This window comes from Neopsephotus bourkii, unplaced genomic scaffold (genome assembly GCF_033783945.1).
Source record: "Neopsephotus bourkii isolate Nb327-2 ecotype Australia unplaced genomic scaffold, CSIRO-AGI_Nbou_v1 NB_1760, whole genome shotgun sequence".
Classification (NCBI taxonomy): Eukaryota; Metazoa; Chordata; class Aves; order Psittaciformes; family Psittacidae; genus Neopsephotus; species Neopsephotus bourkii.
Window position 1 is genome coordinate 3,517,498 of NW_026902234.1, and position 22,676 is coordinate 3,540,173.

Consider the following 22,676-nt stretch of genomic DNA (forward strand, 5'->3'; position numbering starts at 1 on the left):
GGGGCGGCTTGCCTCTCGCAGTCAACTCCAGGACTTGGCAGAGGCAGCGGCTTGGGGAGGGTGTGCGGGGGAAGGGCACCGCTTCCCACCTCCAGCAGCTAATGACATTTCTAGAAATTGTTTCCTCTCCTCCCTGGCAGCCCCGCACCCGCCGCCGGGGCGGGCAGGCACGGGGGTGCGCAGGGGGAGGTCAAGGGCATACAATGAGGCAATGAGGGGGAAAAGGGGGACAGGAGAGGAAAGCAGAGAGGGGCGTCGGGGAAGGCAATAAAGGCGGCCCGGGAAGGAGCTGCGGGCGGCGACAAGGGGCGAAACGGGGGTGTGAAAGGGGCGTGCAGGAGGGATGGGGGATGAGCTACGGGAGTGCAGCTCGGGTGAGCGCAGGGGATAATTGAGGGGGGGAGTGATGTGAGTGCGGGAGACACCCCCCACCCCCCCCAGCTAAACACCACATCCAACTCCCAGACCCACCCTTGGCAGCCACGGGAAGAGTGGGGGCACCCTTCCCTCTGCCCCTCCTGGGAGACCAAGTAGCAGGGGAGACACCTCCCGGGGCAATTGCACCCTCTCTTGCTAATGCACCCGCCGCCCCAGTTATTACACCCTCGACCCACTGTACTCCCCTTATTACACACCCACTATTACCCCCCACCCCAATTTATCGCATCGCACCAGGTAAGTGCACACAAACCCCAATTATTGCACCCATCCCAATCACTGCATATCCCCCAGTTATTGCAACCCCTTCAGTTATTGCACACCCCACGTTTATCGCACACCCTCCAGATTCTGCCCCCCTCCCCGACTGCTCCCCGAGCCCGGGGGTGGGCCAGAGGCACCACTCACCACAGAGAGTCCAGGTCCCACTCCTGAAGGAGAGCTAAGTCGAAGCTGTCCATGGTGAGCGATGTCAGCGCCGCCGCGCTGCAACCGCACGGCGTCCGGGGCGCATCTTAACTGCACCGCGGGCAGGGCGAGGGCGCGGAGCACCCCCTCCGCACACGCGCGGCCGGCGACGGGGCCCCGCCGCCACCTTCCGACCGCTTCCCCCTTAAAATTAAAGCAGACCCCCCAAAAAAACCCCGCTCGTTTGCAAGCGGCTCTGCTCTGCTCGGCGCGGTGCGGCTCGGCTCGGCTCGGCCGCCGCCGCTGCCGCGCTTCGCTCCCGCCCCGCTCCCCCGCGCCTCCTCCCTCCCCCTTGCGCGCCGGGAGTGCAGCCGAGGCAGCGCCCGCCCCGCGCCCGCTGCGCCCGCACAGCGTCCGCGCAGCACCCGCGCAGGGCCCGTTCAGTGCGGGGGAGGGGGGGGGACGGGGGGACTCGCGGGAGGAGGGGTCGGGACTTGGTGGGAACTTGCACCCTGAGAGGTTTGCCCGGACGAAGTTGGGTTTGGGGTTCTCCCCCCCCGCCCCCTTCTTCCTCTTCCTCCACGAGTGCTCGCTGCCCTTCGGCCCCAAGGATGCCCCTGGGTAGCACCTCACGCGTCGTAAAAACAGCGGTATCCTCGGAGGAGAAACTCTGAGGAGACACTGGGAAAGGTTTGTAGTAGGGCAGGCCGCTGCTCTGGTCCCTGGGCAGCCCTGGGTGCCAACATGGGCCCTTGCTGCCGTCCAGCACTTGGGGGTCTGTGGCTGGGTCAAATGTGGATTTGCACCAAGCTGCACCTGTGCAAATCACAGCTCCCATGGGCTCCATTTGCATCCGTCCATGTACACACAGGGCTACCTAGACCTGCACAGGAGATTAAAGGTCCCTGGGTTGCTCATGAAACCTTTAAAAATGTGTGATCTCTGGCTAAAAATAAAAGTACCAATCGTCAGTGCTTGCCACCCAAAGAGAGTGAGACGGCTTGCACTGTCCAGTCTGCGTGAAGCACTGGCTGTGCGATACCTGACTGGCCAGGGGAGGCAGGCTGTCCTGATTTGTGCTTGCTGAATCACATTAAGAGAGGTTAACACATATGAAATACTTTCCAGAATATCAGGGCTTTTCAGCTAAGCAGTGACTAGCTGCCAGAGAAGTGCCATGTCATCGCAGACGGGGAGAAGAAAAGTCCAAAACAGTGATGGAAAGAGGGGGCTATTGACGTAACAGTGCCAATGTGAATAGCCACAGCACGATCCCACGCTGGAAGATGCTTGCTCTGGGGAGACCAACCCAAGCCGGCTTGAGGCTGACTGGTGGTACCCCAGTGTGCATGCAGCCGTGGCACAGGCTCAAGTGTTTACTCAGGCTTCTCGGCTGGCGTTGTGACTGTATTTTACTCATTCCCGAGTTAGCTCAATTTCATTTAGGGTCGGTAACCCCGCGCAAGCTGCAGCCACAACTTTGGCTGCAGGGTAGGCACGCTCCAAGGGAAAGGTTTGAAATCCCGGACGTCTGCATGCAAGCTTTCGGCAAGTCAAAATCCCGAGCCACTTCAGAGCTGCTTGTGTTCCCTTGCACAGCCAAGGTGGTGCTGCCTCCTACTGCCAGAAGTCCCGCCACCCTGCGGATGTGGTGCATCTTCAGCCTGGAGGGACTCCCGGGAGCCAGCTGCGGCCAGGTCTCTCTTCTCACTTCCCTCAGTGTGGTGAAGGACGTGTTCAGGCTGGGAAGGCTTGCAGCAATCTCTGTCTAGCCAGAGGGAATGGAGATAACGATGAAAATAAATAAATAAAAATTAAAAAAATATATAAACCAAGCCAGTTCAGATGCCAGGCTTGGTCTGGTATTAATGGACAAACAAATATACCTGAAAGCAGCCTTTTGGGTCAGCTGGGGTGAAGCTTAGAATGGCAGAAGGTGGAGCCTGCAAAGCAGGTAACATTCTCAATAAATATATTACCAAAGTGCGAAGGACAGCATCTTTATTCTGACCTTTTTTAAGCCACAGCCTGTGCTGCCTCACTCTTCTTATTTTAAGGGAGATTTCACAACCCACATTGCAGTATGGCCCTGGATCATTCCCGGCATCCCAGCTTACCTGGTGATTTGCAGAAGTGCTTAAATCACCCTTGTAATGGTACATACAGCAGGGGAGGCTTGGACTTTCTTTAGGGACTAAATTTAGGGCTGTCTTTAGGGACTGTAGGTCAGTGCTGGAGCTGACCATAGATAGCTCAGTAACTCATTAGCTGGACTTCAGTGCTTACAAGTGGCAGCTCACGAATGTGTGGAAACTTGGAAGTGAAATTCAGTGAGCTAAATTCATCATCAAAACTGAGATCAGTTGAAAAAGTAAACAGCATGAACAGCAGTGAGTGAATTAAATTTCAAACAGCCATACATAATGATGGCGACATAGGCAGTATGTTTTATGTTTTTAATATGTTTTAACACACAAGATTATTTTATTTTATTTTTACATTTTTTGCATGTATATTATTATTGTGGCGTTCTTTTCTTTCCCATCTGGCCATGATTCTCTTCTCATGCGGAGCAGAGAACATCAAGACTAATTGCATTGAAATTAATGTCAATTGAAAATCTCAAACTGCTTTGGTTAGGTGCCAAGTGCTGGAAGTTTCCCCTTCTTCCCTGTGGCCTTGATGGCTTTTTTGAAACTCCTTCTCAGTGAGACCTCACTTACAGGTTAAGATTCCAGCCCTGATCTTTCTTCCCCTGTGATGTACCCAGATGGGTAGGCTTGTGGTTTTGCTGTGCTCCTCTGCTGACTCCTTGGCATAGGCCAATGTTTGGTTCCTGTGGCTGGAGCATCCTCTGTGCTCTGCAGTCTCACTCACTGATATCCTTTCCACTTGTCAGCCATTGAACAGGAACCTCACCTGCTGCTTTCTTACCTAAAAACGTCCCATCTATCACCAAGTGTGTTATGAGCATAACCGTAATGCACAGTAAATTAACTCATACCATTTAAAATAAGTTCAGGCCCATGCTTGAAGGAACTCCTTCCATGCTGCCTGTTGCAACCCACGTCTTCCCCGTAGCCACCAGTTTTCCCCTGTCATCCCTTGCTGTGTGAGTTGTCAACATATTTTCAGCTCCTGTAGGTAGTGAAGCGTGCCTTTTTAGGAAAGCATGGCATAATATAAATAAAAATATGCCATGTGCTATATAATCCTGCTCAGTCTACATATATTTTTAATGATTCATGTAGGCATTACTTGTCCCCTCATTGTGCTCTTTCCTCTGTTAACAGCTCTTCATTAAGAGGAAGCAAGCAACTGTGCCCAGTCAAGCAGACTTTCTAAGAAGAGCTGAAGGCCTAGAAACAATATGCAATAGAAATCCATTACATAAAGAATGCATGTAACAAGAAAGCTGAACAGCATCTTAAAAGTTGACATTTTCCACTTCCCAGACTCTGTCTTGAGTGTGGCATAGCAACTGCCTGAGGAAGAGTAAAGATAATTTTAATGCAACGTAAAATAAGGGGGAGGTGAGAAATACTACGTTCTTAGTCAACATCCTCTACACAAAATATCACCATAGTATCTCTTTGGTAAAACCCACCTTTAAAACATGTACCCAGGGAGAAATGAATTCCCAGCAAATTTCGAACACCTCAGCAAAATGCTTTCCAAGAACAGGAGATGAGCTCTGGAGGTGACCAGTGTAGGAAATTCCTTAGCATCAGCACAGTGTGGCTAGAATGTCATTTTCTACATTTTACTCCACTTCTGACACACCATTGCTGAGGATGTGGGACATGGTCAGACCCTGGGTTTTTGGCTGTGGATTTTAGCATTTCAGGGGGCAGCCACACAGCTGTGTATATATGCAGCGTGGTCCAGGATTAGACCCTGCGTGTTGCACCTTGAGGTTTTGGGGACAAAACAGAGGCTGCTGCATGTCACCACTTCTCACCTCAATGAGTGGTTACATGAAGCCCAGACACAAATACCTTTCACAGGATGAAAAAGCTAAGTAGTATTATTTAGTCTTGCTTCAACGATTCATCACCATACTGAGTAGTACCTACTTCAGCTGGGCACTGGCTGCAGGAACAACGGATCCTAAATTAGACTTGGTGTTGCACAAGCAGTCCCTCAGTGCTTAAAGATGTACTTTGTTTGTCCAGGGGTCTCTAAAGTAGTCTGCTGAATATACTTTATAACAGGATTGTTATTTAAATTTAAATAAATTTAAATTTAAAAACCTTCTCCACTATGATTTAAATTTAAAATCCTGCTCCATATAATTAGGTACTTATAGGCTTAAGTGTGAAGGGTTTTAAATGTAGGGTTTCTTCATAACCTCATAGTTTACAGCAAGGCAAACCCACTGGATTATCTAGTCTAGCCACCTGTATATAATAGCCTATCTGGTTCCACTTTTTTTCCTCTATTGAGCTCAGTAACATGCTGTTTGAGCAGTTGCACAACCTAGAGGGTAGTACTCATAACATAGTTAAAATATACATTTCTAGGAAAGTTTACTCTCTAAATAGCTTTATTTTCCACCTGTATCTGTATGTCTTCAACCTGATAATGTTTCATTAAGTCAGTGCTAAGTTCCAGCACAATGGCTGGTGTTGCTTCAGCAGAGAAAAATGAGCTCTGATTTGGGTTTCCCTGTTCATTTAAGTTTGCCATCTGCTTTGCAATTCCTTAGAATGAAAGTTTCATTTATGTCTGATCGCTAACGTATGCCTAACCTGAACTCTGACTCAGCATGTGTAAATGCTCCTTGATTCTATGCTCTTATACACCCCTTTATTGCATTATTGCGTGCTACATTCGTTAGGTGGTTCTTCTCTAGTCACTACAGAAGATGCCAAAAATATTGTGAATGATTTCTCTCCTGGAAATATCATCACAGTCTATTTATACACTGTAGCTTCTGAGATTTGATAAGACCAGAGCGTAATATGGCATGGATACAGATGCTGTCAAAGTTAAGTTAACACAACATATTTCATCGCTCTCCCACTTACCATGCATAATACACAAATGGTTGCAAACTATCACTCTTTTAAAGAAGCAAAATATATGGATTTAATTTTTAATGATTTAACTTGGTAATTAATCCAAATTATTATTAACAATAGTTAAAACAAAGAACTATAATGGATTCTCTGGATAATGAAAATATTTATTATTTTAATAAGTTGCATGGCTGGAAGTCTAAGTCAAGTCTTAGTCTACTGGCCACATATTGCTCTCAATTCACACATAGGACCCCCACAGAGTTAGGTGGATGGCTGTGTCCCTGAACGAAGAAATATAAATAGCTGCTTCCGAGTATTGATGACAACATCTATCATGTCAGCTGCAGAATTGATCCATCTTGAATTATGAGCCAGGCTGAAGGAATTATGCCAATTAGAGAGACACAGTGGGGTTTTTTTCCTCTTCTTGTTCCCTTTCCTATAATTTTTCCCCATACAAAAGGCTTTGAGACCTATTTATATTATGAGAGTCCTTTTGTCACCTGAGACCCAGAGAAAGATTTAAAAAGAAAATGTAATTGATGAACAGAAGTGCTATGAGGGCTGTTTCAGGCTCAGGGGAGGGGAAGGTCAAGTTTTTAACCTGAAAACAAAAGGACTGAACCCAACTCTATGAGTGGGCTTTCCCTGGGGTCCGGATTGAACAAAGCCCTTTTGCTGGATGGTGGCTTTCTCAACGATGGGGAGGGCACGACCTGCTGGAGATGAACACTGCAGGTACACGCCATCCTCCAAAGCAGAGCCAACTGAGGAGTCTGCAGGTTGGGGTCAGGCATGGGGGGCAGAAAAGAGGGTGTCCCCAGTGACAGCACCCCATTGCCTATGCCTGACAGTCACCCCCCAACAGATGTCAGGGGTCATCTCAAAAAGTGGCCAAAAGAGCAGTGCATGGAGACCCAAGCTGGCCACGGCTGCTGGCGGCACATGATGCTCCTTGGATCTGAAAGAGAAAGGCTTTAACCTTTCCTTCATCTTTCTCACAAAGATGTGTGAATCTGTGAGCAGTGTCAGATTTGGTTAAGCAATTACTATATATTTCCCTTCATCTTATGCTCCTGACTTGTAAACGGCTTTAATAAATGCCGTAATTATAATTCCCAGGGCCTGCACCAGTTTTAAGGATGCATCCTTTCAGAGCATCACTTGGAGCAGCTGCTCCCTGAAGAAAAGCTCCGCATGATCAAGGTTGCTGCCTTGCTGTCTTCGTTGAGCAGGCAGAGACAAGCTGGAAACAAAGGCAGTGGTACACAGTGCAACCCGTGCCTCTGGCACAGCGTGGAGGCAGGCAGGGATTGTGCTGTGCATGTTCCTTACCTCAAGCTGCTGCCTGCAGTGCACAGAAAAACCCTGAGTAAGGCCATCGCAGGAAAATTGTGATATTATATATATATATATATATGTTTGGGGGTAATTACATTTACAAAGCAAAACGAGGAGAGACAGGTGGTCCTTGCTGCACAACCACAGGGCCTTCCATGTGTTTTACAGGGGTCTCCAAGTGCTGTTGTGAGCTGGAGTTAGGTACCATCAGCCAAGACCTGCTGTAAGGCATGGGGTGGGACTGGGGGTATGGCCAACTTGACATTCCTATGCCAGCCCTTTGTTGCCTGTTGTGGTCCTCAGGTCATCTCCTTTGACATCTGAAACAGATGTCTGTTTGTGGTCACACAAACTGGGCATGGAGGTTGCTACCACAGTGCAGCTTGAATGCAAGCCCCCAGCACCTACTCTTCTCCAAACCTGAGGAAAGGTGTTCAGCTTGGGAGGGAGGTCCTTTGCCTCCCATGACTTGCGTTGTGTGTCACAGGTTTGTTAGAGTCAAGGAAATAGTCCAGCCTCATCATCAGCTGGGAGGGGTGAATCTGGACTTCCCAGAGGGTTATTCCTAAAAAAGGGACATGTAATGGTGAGGAACAAGAGATGATGATGGAAATGATCTGCTTGGGTGACAAAGAGACTATTCAGAAATAGCAGGCGTTTCAAAATAAAAACTGAAACAGCTTAGGGTGGGATCCTTTAATCAACTGGTCACCTCAGGAGGTGACAAAGGACTTGCCATGGGTACAAGTCAGCCTATCACCACAGTATTGAAGTGTTTCCTCTGCCTTCCTCCAGCTGCTCTGCGTTATTGTTGGTCCCTGGGCTTACAGTATCACTGTTTTGGTCCAGGGTGGCCCATCCAACCTTCCCTTGCTATTCTGATGCGAGAAGAACTGTGTGCTCAGAAAAGCCCCAGCAAACATCTCTCAGCTGAAGCCCTCTTTTCTGGGCTACCAGGAGTGTCATTCAGTGGAATGTTTTGTTTCATGAGGGGAAAAGAAGGCCTTTTGGAAAGGCAGTAAGGTGTTTAAAGCAATATTTCTGTATGTCTTAGTGGGGTTTTTTATGTAAAAAAGATTGTGTATCCAAGTTAAAGGGCACGGACCTTAGAGAAATTCAAAGGATCCTTTGAAAAGAGGTTAAATATATTTAAAATTTATGAATGTGCACCCATGCAAATTGGAAAAGGAAATTAAACTGTATCTGCAGAAAAGGAAAAATAAATCTACTTGCATATGATGTAATTTAGAAAGTCAACTGTACCTTTGAATGATGTCTGGACGAAAGGATAAGGTAATGCTGAGAAAGGCTTAATAACTGGGCTTAAAAAGCCACATGGGACCAAAGGGGAAAAGGGTTTGCAGTATACATGTATACTTATTATGAAGAGTTTCCAGTACAATGAAAACTGTATCTAGCTGGCTTTTAGCTAAGAAATATACACAGAAAGAGCAAGTACAGTGTTTTCAACATCACCATTGTTTTCTGTACAGCTAGATTTGTGCTTCATATAACTAATTTGAAAACCTACACACTGCTATTTTTTTCCAAAGTCTGGTTAGTATTTGTGGATCTCTATTTCTTATGCTGTGCAAAATAAACTCCTAGTCAAAATAACTGAACAAGGGGGAAAAATGATGGGAGAAAGATGTAAAGCAGAAGGAAACAATTTGTGTGGGCATTTCAGGGAGACATAAAGCACTGCCCAACTTAAAGAAAGCAACAAGAATAATTCATAATGTTTTCCTTTAAACTGAAGGTGGAAGCTGTCTGTGTTTCAAGTGTGGCACAGGGTGTTATGGTCCATGTGCCATGTTAAAACAGCCAGTGATCTCAGCTCAGCTCCTTGTGAGGAGGTGCTCACCGAGCAGTGCCGAACAATTGGGTCCCTGGGTAATAATTTTATTGGAGAGGCCAAGAAGGGAACAGCCATGGAATTAATATTGCTGCACTGTGCTGTTCCGATTCTGAGAGCGCAAGAGGACTTTGCTTTATAATGCTGACACCGCAAATCCCTTAATGAGCACTAAATTCACTTAACAAAATTCTAACTCCCTCAGATTTCTGACGTAGCTTACAGCACATTGGCTTTACCTTGGAATTTTCTGTGTTTCGTTGGTCTACAGCGTCAACCTGAGCATCCATAATGCCTGTGTTCTTTTTTATTCACTCTACCTGTTTATTCCTTACTATTTACTCTTTTATTAAGAGCTTCCACTTGGTTAAGACTTGTTCAAGTATAAACTCAACAGGAAGCATTTTCCTTTATACTGTAATAACTCTATATTGTTGCCTAGAGGGTGACAGAAAGTAACGTAAGATTCATAAAAATATAACTGTCTGAGCCAAGTAGATAGAATTATGGTAAGCATTAACCAAAGCGTATTTTTCTGTCCTATAGGGTGAAATCAGAACATCTTAATGTTTTCTTTCTTGGGTCACATAATTCTGTAAAAGAACACCAAGAGAAATGCCAGACTGCTTCTGCTTGATCGTTACGTTCTGTACCAGCCTTTCGAACATGTTTGCAAATAAAATTGCTTTATTTCATTATGTGTCATTTTACATTTTGCCCATGCATCACCCCACCGAGACCATTTGGTTTAAGGCACTTTTTTTTTTAAGCTATAAACAACTGGAATTTTAAACTCATTTAAACTGTAATTCAGGATGCTTCTAGTATCCCCTTTTCAAGTTTAACCACTAAATGAGTACAGCCTTAGAAAAAAAGAATAATAACACGTCTTACCTTTATTCATTTTTTACCCAAATAATATTAAAATATCCAAACCTCTAAAAGGCACACTGCTGAGGAAATTTTAACCCTATTGGAAGCAGCATGGTGGTTTCTGAACACAACTTATTTGGTTTGATTTCTTTAATGTTGGATGAGAGAAGTGTAGAGATGCTAACTTTCCCTGCTGAGCCAAGGGGGTGAAATAGCCAATACACCTCTCACTCTTCTACAGTGAGGTGGATGAGTTCCATCCCCCACAGCACAGTGCTCCTTGCTTCTGAAAGAGGGGGCCAGCATTTTGCATCTGAAATCCGGTAAAGCTATATGTTCTGCGTCAGCAGCTAGACCAACTCCATTAGCATCAGCAATAAGCTTTTTCATAATGTCCTACCATGCTGCAGAAGAGCTACCCATGTAGAGCAGCTGTCTCGAGCAAAGAGGAAGCAAAATTATAGTAGTAGCAGGATAAATGCCACAGGCAAAGTCACGAAGGTGATATTTGTTAGAGGTTGCCGGTTGAGAAAGAAACCTTGCAACTGAGAGACTAAAAGAAATAAAGGATGAGATTCTCTGTTATAGTGTTTTCATTATTTGATTTCAATATTTAGTTGAATTAGCAAGCCTTAAATAAGATGAAACCAGGTAGACTTGTGTTGAGTAGACAGGGTAGAGTTGAAAGGTCTAAGCCTTTTTTCACATCTCTAGATTTGAGGATTCTGGTGCTTTATTTGTTCTGGTTGCCTGATAATAGCTTAATATTTTTATTTCTATATTTACTTTAATTCTTAAAAAGCCAAGAGGTGGAGATATGTTGACAGAGTCGAAAAGGAAGCTATTATTAATTAAAATTATTTTAAGTCTAAGATTAAAATAGTGCTCCTGCATATAAATTTGCTTCAATGAGCTGGACTCACAATAATGTTAAATCACTGCATAAATTAGGAAATGTAGCAGATACACTGTCTGGGGACTAGATGGTGTCACCATTTTAGGTGGTGCAGATTCTGTTTTGCCTGTATCCTTCTTATGTGCACATGCAGCTTAGATGTCATTAGGCAATTGTCCATTTTGGTACAAACTAACCTTTTTCTCTTAAAAGGGACTGCTCCAAAGTCCACCAAAAATCAGTGGAAATTTCCCAACTAGTTTGAGTGCAAGTTGGGCCAGCTGCAGAAAGAAACAGTATGGAAATCTGTGAGGAACTGGGTATCTCTTTTGCTTGCTGGTAGAGCTGGAAGAGAAATCTTGCAAAATGCCAAGCAGCCTGCTCTTTGGTATGTCTAGCCAGTGCATGCGTTCGCTACCAGTAAGCCTCTGAACAAATCTAGCTTCATTTGAAAAATCAAGGAAGAAGGATAAAAAGCTGCTCTTTACAACAGCAAGGCATGCATGAAGTTTTGGTAGTTTTATATCACTCCTCTGTAATCACAGTGAATAGTAGCAATCTTGTGTTCTCAAATACGTAATACTGACCACCATCAATTCAGCTTATGAAAAACCATGCTGTTATGGGCTATAGAAGACCACTTCTATAGAAGAAGTGGTCTATAACAACTTAATCCTGTTCTCTTCTTGTCTATAATAAAATGCAGTCTGGCTCAGGTGCAGTGACGGCTCCTCTCCTCTCTCCCCCATAAACGAATATTATACTCTGAGGCTGAACTTGTCTGTGGGAAGGAAAACTGGGGGGTGGAGGGGGTCAGGAGGGAATATGAGGAGTAGGATCCTGGATCTTACTTCTGCACACTCAGCAGTTCAGAAGTTCGGACACAGAAATCCAGAGGCAACATGAAGTCTGCCAGACCCTGTAGAGTCAGGCTGCCAAAACCTGAAGCTCACAGGGCTACTACAGTGTCAGCTTCTTAGAGAGCAAATGGAGAAGAGAAAGCTGTCTTTGTACCTGGTGTGACATCCCTCATGACTATCTTCTTCAGCAGAAGTGATTTGTATTCCCACATGGTCTCCAGAGCAAGCGGTAAAATAATCTGAATTGGAAAAATCTGAATAAGATGGCAGAGCAGCAGAAAGCACTGACAACTGTACTGTCGGCAGGGGCTTCACCTGCTGTTGCAGGATTGCCTTTTTCTCCAGCACCACATGCAGATGCACAGGCAAGATTAAAAAAACAGGTAAAACCATTACATACAGAAAATGTTGTGAAGAAGTTAATATTGAGCAGCACAAGGACTGACTCAGTTCATGCAGGAGCACACATGAAGTAGTTCAACTGAGTTTGGATGAGTGCACTTCTTGTACAGACAAGGGCTGATGACCACACAGAAATGTCTATAGACATTACAGATATGTAGCTATCCTTTTATATGCAACCATTATATTAATTCTTCTACCAGCGAGGCAACCTTTTCTATCTTGGGCCTTCCTTTCTCAGCCCCTGTAGAGGAAGCACAGCCATCCCATAATGGACAGGTGTAAGATGGTGGCAAGATTCTTCACATTCATGACCACAAACTCACGATGCAAGGTGAGCCCAAAAGACCTTGCTGCTCCCCTCCTTCCTTTCTGTGGAGGAGAGCTGGGACAAGGGAATCAGTGGTGCCTCTAAACCGCTCTGGGACTGGCTATCATGTTGTAAGCAGGGACATATATCCCCCAAACTGTTTATTTTCATGACTGCAAAGAAGAGGATTTGCCCCAGATGCCTTTGTATTTATTTCTCCTAACTATTTTATTATGCCTAATTTGTTACCCTTAGAGGGTGCCTGTTACCGTGTGCAAATTCTTTTTAAATTATTATACTGACACAGAAATAATAGATGCCTGATTTACATTGTTATCTTCGGTAAGAGGGATGTTTGTATTTTTGAAAGTGTTATGATTTTAGTTGCTTCTCAGTGCGGTTTTTGTTGCATTGCAACATACAGAAAGGAAGGGGAGTTCAAGCATTCATTAGAGACACAATGAGATCCCAAATCCTAGTCCCTGCCTAGGACAGCACAGTCATCAGTACAGACAGCAAAACATTAAAAAGCTCTTAAGTAAATAATGACTGCGATGATGAGAGAGTGGGAGAAGGAGTAAATTTTCTATTCACTAGGGTTAATAGTGATAGGCTCTGTTTTCTAAACAAAGATTACCACCCATTCTCTGGGGCACACATACACTTAGTACACAACTGAAACATTAAAGCTGAGATAAGGATGCAGATAATATTCACAGCGGGAAGCTCCATACAATGCAGCATTTACAGAGGAGCTCCCACCGTCCTGTTTAAACCCTGTGTTCTGGCACTAACTCGTTTAAGCTAAGAAAGGGAATCAGCCCACCTCCACTGTGTAAGCCAACCTCAGCCCACTTCAAGCCTCAGAGCTCCAGCTCTGAGGATGTTATCACCTCTCCTGGAACAAACCCAGCTAATGGCTGCTCAGGAAAGCACATTTATTTCTTTTAGCTCTCGCAGTCCTTGATGTGCAGCAGTTTTAATCTCAGGGCGATATTTAAAATGCATCTTTTCCAGGTGAGGTTGCATATGTGAATCTGGAAAGGAAGGCATCATGCCCTGCCCAATGCTGTGTGCTGCCAAGGTCAGTATTTGGAGTGAAGACCTGTATTGTTCTTTGTGACATTCAATGTCACTTTGTGCGCTGGGCCCTTTTGTCATTTTAGTGAAGAAGAAAATTACTTGGAGAAATGAAACTCATTTAGGAACACCTTTCTTTTCCATGGGATCAACTTTTGCCTGGCAGGAAATGTGTCCTCTCCCTACAATGAAAACAGCAAGGGCCAAAATTTAGAGCAAGAGCCAAAGATTAATTTAAGATCAAACGAAAATGCAAATGGTAAAATTTCATTAATATTCTTCAACTACACAGTGACCCTCCTGTGCCTCTCCTGGAGTACATGAGAACATGAATATCAGATACCAAGGACAGGAATCCCGTCTATTTCTCCAATAGGACATGCATTAAATGCAGAACCAGCAGCAGTTTCCTTTTCAGTACAAAATATAAAAAAAAAAGCTTTTTTTGTCTTTCATACAGGTATCTATAAACCTTTGTCCCTCCTGTCTATAAGCTATCCCTATCTATAATCTATGTTCCTCTTTTAGCCTTCAGAATCATGTCACAAATGATTTTCCTGGCTATCTGACTGTCATTCTCTTTAACACAGTCTGTGGTTCACTAGTTGATGATAGCTTAAGCGGAATTTAATTGGTAACATATTGTCAGTCGAATTAGAGGCCATATGATACAGATTTAAACCTTGGTAATTTTTGCATAAAGAACAATCTGTCAACAAATCACAGCAAGGAAAACAGCCATAAATCAGTTTGTCATGTTTATTAGTAATTGCAGAAGTTTTGTGGTCATGTTCGACTAGAGCTTCTCTTTCCCAGCTGCAGGAAATGTTTCTCTAGACGCAGGTAACTTTGTAGGTGTGCAGATTTTATGCTTCCTGTGCACAGGGATGTACATAAACACATACAGGGATGTATGCAATTGCAGAGCACGGGAGATAACGACCTAGAAAGCTCCTTCAGTCCTGTCTTCCTAAATAGATCAGACTGCAGCATTACATGTAGATGTGCTACAGGGTCACATCCACATACATTTAACCATATAAGCTGAGGCTACATTCAGATGATGTTACATTTTCTTTCTGTCTCTATTTTCTGCTGCCTGATTTTGCATCATTATGCTTCTCCTGATAGATTCAGCTTTTTTTTTTTTTCCTCTGAAGATTCATAATAAAAATTTCGTGGCTTGAAGCTGGGACATTTTCAGCTGTTTTCCTGAAATTATACAGTTCTGAAGCCCTTTTTCCAACTCTGACAATATTCATGCCTCTAGAGCATTCCCCTAGCATGGATTGTATAGCAATATAGAGCTGGCTTCATTACACAAAGCAGAGCTGGCTTTATTTTGCAATCTGGATGAAGCACAGAGGATGAGTTCACCTATAGGTGCTCAAGGAGACGGGCTATCTCCTCCATACTGGACACTGCAGAGCCATGGCAAGGGGCCACATCTCCTAGGAAGACCTTTTCAGGGGTGTCAGAAAGGGTCCCTGTAAATCATCTAGCAGAAACTCCTTATTTTTGGGTAGATACCCACTATCAGGTGTACCTACACGCCCCATTACCCTCCCCCACTGTACATCTACCGGTTCGTCATTCTCTTACACTAGCCTACATATACTAAGCAGAAGATGTCCTTTACCATGTATGTGCACAGGGATATCCCCTTTGCTTTGTGTCTAATGGTCAAGAATACACAAAGTAAGAGAAAGTAAGGCACCAACTGAACAAATATCCAGTGGGCATCATTATGAAAAGGATGGGAAATCACGAAAAAGTGCCCCATGAATATTTTATTTAAAAGGATTGAGATTACCCTTGGGTGACAGAGACTGACAGAGCATGTCTATCACTCACGATTGAAATTGCAGGGTGATCTGCAGCACTGTTCATAAGCATGATATAAGGTACTGAGCTGTTACAGCAGCATAATGTTCCTATGCAGTAACAAATATACTACGCAGAGACATGCACATAATTAAAAGGAGGCTTGCTGGCTTGCTAGCACCGTTTGCCAAAGAATAAGTTGCATGCTTGTGGATTTGCATACAAATGAGATACTGTCAGAACAATAATGGGACTTTGATAAGACCACATACTCATGTCATTAAGTCACTTCAGTAGCTGAGGAATATTTAGTTAGCATTAAACGAGGATAAAAGTTGATCATTTCCCCTTCCCCCAGATTAAAACAAAAGGCAACTAGGTACATCCAGTTAAAAATACTAGGACATTCTAAAATTGAAAAGCTTCCACTGTTAATGCTATCTTTTAGAAGTTTTGTGATGCTCTGTGGAATTGAAATTGTAGTTTTAACACAGAAACAAAATCTGTTTATTGTTAAGAGGTGCTGTCACTGAAACTCCATGTCACCTGCCTGCTTGTTAAGTGCAGCTGTAGTGTGGGCTGTGGGGTGTTGGGTTTTTTTAATAAATAGAAATTTTAGACAGAGACATTTACACTTATGTTTAGTTTTATGCATAAATGTAGTTAAATCAGCATAAATTAAATACCTCCTGAAATTTTCTAGTGAACCAAGAACTTCTAAATCCTCCTATTTTTTGCTGTACTCAGAGACCTCTTCGAAATATCTGAACTTTGGACTTGATCCAGCCATGCTGAAATCAATGGGAATTTTTCCATTGACTTCAGTGAAAACAGGTCCTTTGGGAACAGTCTGAACTGAGATGTAAGGCTCTACTTAGCTGGTAAAAAAGAACACTCCAAACCTCTTGGAAGACCATCTTATGGCAATCTGGAGATCTGTACATCCTAGCTGTTTTAGAAATAAACAGGCTTACAGTAATTTTGATGGTTTTGCCTGTAAATTATCAGAGGAAAAGTTAAACACTGAAGTAAGATGTTTTCAAAGCAGAAATTAAGACCAAATAGTCTTTTGCTGGTGGTGGGAGACCTGCTAACCCTGTATTGCAGGAAACGGTCTTGCAAATTTGTTAACTTCTCTTCTAACTTGAAAAATGGTGCAGAAGTCACTCAGAGGAGGGTAAAAATTAATATTAATGATTTCATTTTGACAGGAATGAACTCATTACCATGCACATTTCCAACGTTTTTCAACAGTTAATTTTAGCTGCTGAAAAAGACCTCTCTTGCTAACAGAAAATATGGTAATTTCACATTAAAAACTCTGTATTAAGAAGTCTTTCTTTGCCAAAGTTACAAGCGCTTGACAGGGTTTTATAAACCACACTGAGCATCTCACAAACTTTCAATCACACATTATGAGAGGACTAAAAAATCCAGAATTAAAATCAGTTGATGCATTCAGTTTTTGTAATGTGTAATTTTTTTTAGTTACTGCTATTATGACAAAACAGTTAAGACTTATGGAAGAAATACATCTCCCCATAAGATTCTATATTTTTCTTTAAGAAAGAAAATACAACATTGTGCTATAATAACTACCACTTCCATAGGTATACAGTTTTATTTACAGAAGTTATGAAAAATAAAAGGTAGCTGGTGTAAGATGACTCACATTAAGATGAATGTGTTCATTTAATCTCTGGCATGTTGTGTTTTGGACACCACTTTTATGGCTTGCCAGCAAAACCTGTATTTGGATGCTGGGGGGCTCAAGGGGTCCTGAGAAGTTCTGGGTGATGAATGAGAGTAGCTCTCCCCTTTTTGTTCAAGAAGACAAACTTACCTGATGATTTTGAAGATTTTGAAACAGTGCCACTAACAAATTGGTTATTTTAATCTTCCAAAGTAGTTTCCAACACTTTCAAAGGCACAGCATGAAGCCTTTCCCAGTTTGCTCTGCTTCAGCCAGAGCAGTTGGAAGGGATGGAGCAACACACCAAACAGTGGGATTTGCTCCTCCATCCCCAGTTGCTCCCTCTCCCCAGCCCTGCTACCAATCCCCTTGACTTTTACCTTCGTGAATAATAGAATCATAGAATATCTCGAGTTGGAAGGGACCCATAAGGATCATCAACTCCAACTCTCTGCTGCTTACAGACTACCTAAAACTAAACGGCATGACTAAGAGTGTCAATCAATCCAGACACTCCTTGAACTCTTACATGTTTGGTGCTGTTGTGACTTCTCTGAGGAGCCCGTTTGAACGATTGACCTCCCTCTCAGGGTAGAACCCTTTCCTAATGTCTAGTCTGAACATCCTCTGACACAGATTCATTCAATTTCCCCTGTCCTGGTTGTATCACTGGTCATGAGAGAGATCAGCACCTCCTCCTCTGCTGCCCTCCTTGAGGAACTTGTGTACTGTGATGAGGTCACCCCTCAGCCTTTTCTTCTCCAAGCTGAACAAAACAAGTGACCTCAGACACTCCCCCAGAGTCCTGCCCTCAAAACCTTTCACCATCTTGGTCACTCTCCTCTGGACACACTCTTAATAGTTTACGTCCTTCTTGTATTGAGGTACCCTAAGAAATTGCTGTTTGCAAATGAAGGCCAACTTTCCAGCCTTTGTTCTCTTGCTAGTTAACATCCTATGGAATTTTATTACACTGAAAATCTAGGCCAGTTCTTTTTTAAATGAGCAACAACAGCTCTGTCCTATGATGTTGCAACATCTTCAAGACCAGCCAGACATAGTGAGCACATTCTGTATGACTGACTGAACCACAACTGCAGAAGAACGAAGTCTGAAATGTACATACCACTATTTAAAAAAATCAGGAGCAAGTGAAAAAAAAAAAAGTGATTTATAAGTAGATAGTCAGCTTTTGGTTCACCACAGGTACCCCAATAGGCACCCCAAAGATTCTTTTTGAACCATAACCAATTGCAAGTCATAATTTAACACTTAAACATCTAAGTGTTAGTTCCTTCTACAGAAAATAAGAAAAATATATGGACTACACAGCCCTGTTGACACTGCAGTTTGAACTTACTTAGGGTCTTCTTGAAAGTTACCTCCAGGTTGTATGGCTTAAGCTTTGCTGTAATCACTACAGTAAACAGTAACAAATGCGATCACAATTCACAGTTTTAAACCACCTAGAAAGTAGTTCACTTTAAAATGTTGGAAAAGTAACACATTTTTAAATGGTAAAAGCCCTACAGAAATGGCTTTGTATTTTTATAATTTTGATAAAATCTGTATTTTATGCTTTGAGGAATACACAAAGGCTATGCTGTGTAACTACCCACTCGCAGAGCCTGGGGAAGCAATGCAGGAGCCCTTTTGGTGCCACGTGTGAGCTGTGTACTGAAAAAACAAGGCAAATAACTCTCTCCCAATGCTGTCAAACCCACAGTATACACAGCCCACAAAACAAAGGAGATTGTCTTTATTTCCTTTCCATTCTAATCATCTTCAGGGCTATTTGTAACAATAGTAGGTATAACACTGCCAAGCACAAATGTGATTTCCAAGTTGGAGTTCCTTTCAGAAAATGGATTAGTTCAATTTTCCAGATGTCAGACAGGTGTGCAGTTAAGTATACACTGGAATTCAGTTTTGGTGATTAACACTCATAATGACTATTTGGCTATGACAATCAGATCCTTATTTTCAAAACCTAACATTTATTTTTCTAGTACATTTACTTCACTAACAGCCACCAGCCAAATCCAAGATCAGCTAGAAGAAAATTAAGAACCAATTTATTATGCTTGCACTGTTTGTACGACACTCATCATCACTAGAATAAAGCAGCTGTAAAAAGGAAGGGTAAAGAGGTTTTATGCCAAGACAGAAAGAAATGAAGATGTGTCTTTCAATTCCATGTGGTTTGTTGGGAAAAAGATGAAAGAAAATGCATTCAAAATTTCCTTGTATCACTTGAATTCCTTGGCCATTTGCTCTGCAGAAGTCATTCATTTCCAAAGCAATCTTATCCCCAACTCCAAAAAATTCTTCATTCTCCCCAAAATCCCAGCAACTGCAAGTGGCTTTGACTTGGAGTTATACAGGTCAGTATCTTTGAAAGGTTGTTGTTGCAAGGAAAAGCAAAAGCAGTAAATGATGTTTCTGTATTAGCTTCTCTGTCAGGTCACCCCTCGCTCACACTGGCTTCTCATTTTGAATGGGCTGAAGCTGGGCAGGGGAATTACATGTCAAGGAGAAAGGTAGGGAGAGCCGGCCACAGCACTAAAAGCTTTGCTTCTGTATCTGGATTCAGCTGAAGGGGTTTGATTCTGGGCATCTCCATATAAATTCCTAATATGGATAGAGTTACTAGGAAGTCATAACACTTCAAGAAATTAATTCATCTATATGAGCTACAAAGCAAATAATTTGGAAAAGAAGTTCTGTGTGGCTTTGATGTAGCAATAGGTTTGGCTTCAAAGGAGCTGCTGGTGTGCTTGAAGTCATGTAAATACTATATGTCATATGTGGGAGAGTCTAATGCTATGGTTTAACTGTTGCATTGCTAATATTGATCCCAGAAGTATTGTTCACTGATTGCTGGTTAATTAGTTGCTTTTAATAAACCAATAAACTGCTTCGATCCTGATTCAGTTTTCCCTGCAGCAGGTACAATCTATCTCTAGCCATTGTGGATAGGCAACAAGGTTGTGACCATTCTCTGCAGCCAGAGAAAAGAAGTGTGCTACAGTTACTGATCAGAATTTCCAATATAATAAAGCATATCTCCACCCTAACAGTGAAGTCAGGGTGTAAAACTTACGTCTTATAAGTGGACACAAGGAGGGATCAGGAGATCAGTTAGGCTTGGTAAGCATTGCAAATTGACCAACAGAGGTCAATTTGGCTTGGTAAGCATTGCAAGTATTTTTCCAGGCTTCTGGAGAATACTGAGATCCTGCTGAGTCTGTCACAGTTTTAAATCTGCTTCCAGTTCCAGGCAAGCGAGACTTCCTTGGGCACTTTTCTGCATGCTTCTCTCTTTCACAAACACACCTACACAACATCTTGCTTCAACAGCCTTTTCTGAGCTTTCAGAGCACTGTTCTATTCCATGGATGCCAAAATACCTTAACTTGACCCAGTCTCTCAGTTGGTTCTTTTAAAATCGCCTTACTGACATTTTAATGAGGACCTTTGTATCAAGACCAAGTAAAGACTGCTGGATGTGGTTGTTCCACTTGCCAATTTTTGTGCCCACATATTGCAGTGTTATCCATTTTGTTTCTTCAATTAATACAGTTAAGACTTACACCTGGCAAAATACCAGACTGTGTTTAAGGAAAAAAAGTGAAATTTCCTTTTCCAACTGAAGGTAGACTTTAGAAAATAACATCTTCAGCTATTTTTCACTCATTTTTATTAATTTTGAGGATAGTGTCAGTTGAAACATGTACTAGTTATTTTCTGAGTCAGGCTCCGTGATAGTGAATTAGTGTAGGTGGAACCAATAATAACTCCAAGGAACACTGTGAAAGCAACATATAAAGGTCTCTCAGCACCTTTGAAATTGTGTTATGGGTTAGATCTCCTTCATTATCATTGCTTGATCAAGTAATATGAGGAAAACCGGGCCTGGAAAGGCCTCCTTTGCCACAGCACAGGCCCATCTTAACCTCATCTCGAAGCATTGCCTCCTTGCAGACAGTTGGTGGCCCAGATCCCAGTTTCTGGCCTAAATTGGCCAAATTGGCTCAGAGGTACCAGAACAACCCCAGTGCTAAAAGACACAAGGCTCATAGGAAAAGGGTACCCCTCTATTGAACATGGGTTATCACTGAAAAAGGTTGGCGAAGGTCTCTGGGATCTTGAGAGAGCCTGAAAATTTGCCTACTTTTCCAGCCATGTTGAGTGGTACAGCAAAGGCAGCAGCTCTCCCTAGGACCTTTTCTTGCATAGTACTTGATGAGCACCACGCCTACAGCATCACCAGTAAGATCACCAAACAAATTCAATTGGTTTCCAAACAAAATACTTTACTGAATTGAGCTTGCCCCCAGTAATGCACAGGAAAACCCAGTACATGTAAGGGGAAGAAGCTGAGTAGGAAAGACAGAAAAGGAAAGCAAAGTTATGAAATAAATTTGTGTAGCATTTAAATATCACAGCAATGTATATAACCTAGATGGGAGAAGCCCATGGGGGTTTACACACATTTTAAGGTGTGAACCCACTTAAGTGATTAACTGGAACACATCCCCAAAATTTACTTATCACTTTAGCAAAGGAAAACAATGCTAAATACTGAGTTTTTTTTAATGAAGTCATACAATTAAGAGAAGAGTATATTCTTAAACTCACTGTGCAAGTTGAGCTGATTGTAATCCTAAAGCAGAATGGGTAAGCCAGTGTTAATTAGCCAGAGAAGGGAGTCACCAGGTCAAATCTAGATCTCAAAGAGCTACAGTAGAGTTCCATGAACAAAAAAGGAAAAATAATGGTGTAAGTTTTGCTAAATTCTGAAAGACATTCTTATGACACTGAAATATCTGCAGGTAATTAATCTATGAGGTAGCAGTACACAGAAAGACAATGAAAATGTAACTGTTCTGTGCTATACCTGCCTACCGTTTGGTAAATATCTTCCAAAGTTATAGGAAATGTTTTAGAGTTTCCAGTTGCAACTAAGCCATTAACTGGCGCATATTTATACATGAGTTGAATGGAAACGTATAGGGCAGACTATAGATGTATGTATATATATGCACAAATATATACATACACATTTATATGTAACACATATGTATGTACCATATACATATATACATATGATTCTCCTTCTAAAGTAAGTGAGCAATAGTACAATTCTACTTGATAGGCCAATTATTCAAGATCAGACATGTTTTTTTCAATGTTACTTATGTTTTGGAATAGTCTTCTTTAGGTAAAAATCTGATTTTCAAAATATTTATTTATACTCTTTTGCATCAATTATTAAAAAAAAAACCAAACCTACAAAGCACTGAACCATGATCAAATGAATATGCCAGTATTGGTGTTGCCATTCAGTTGTTTTGCATTAGAAAGTTTAATAGCTTTTCCCCCCACTTTTCCATCAGGGAAGCTGTTTTTATAAGATCACACATTCATTCAAAAACATAGTTCAGACACACTGGCTGGCTGGCCCAACACCCCATTCTCTTTTTAAAAAAGTGTTTTCATCCCTGTTTCTGTAGCTTGGATCTAGGTTTTTATCACTTTGCTCCCTTCACCCTAGTGGTTTATTCAACCTGACAAAGCTTCGGGGCTTTTTTGTTTTATTTACTGCATCTGAGAAATCCCTCTTAGAATGTGTCAATTTTAATATTTGCTTACTCCACCAATGCACGAAAG

At 42.6% G+C, this 22,676-nt stretch overlaps 1 protein-coding gene across 4 annotated transcripts in view; it reads right to left on the reverse strand.

Annotated features, from left to right (window-relative positions):
* AFF3 (ALF transcription elongation factor 3) overlaps positions 1–1,105 on the reverse strand; it is a 318,864-nt gene extending 317,759 nt beyond the window's left edge. For all 4 annotated transcript variants that reach the window (XM_061377693.1, XM_061377692.1, XM_061377691.1 and 1 more), the window contains exon 1: positions 847–1,105. In XM_061377693.1, coding sequence (XP_061233677.1) covers positions 847–899 — 53 coding nt within the window. In that variant the 5' untranslated portion in view covers positions 900–1,105. The remainder of the gene's footprint in view (positions 1–846) is intronic.
* Positions 1,106–22,676: the final 21,571 nt, after the last annotated feature.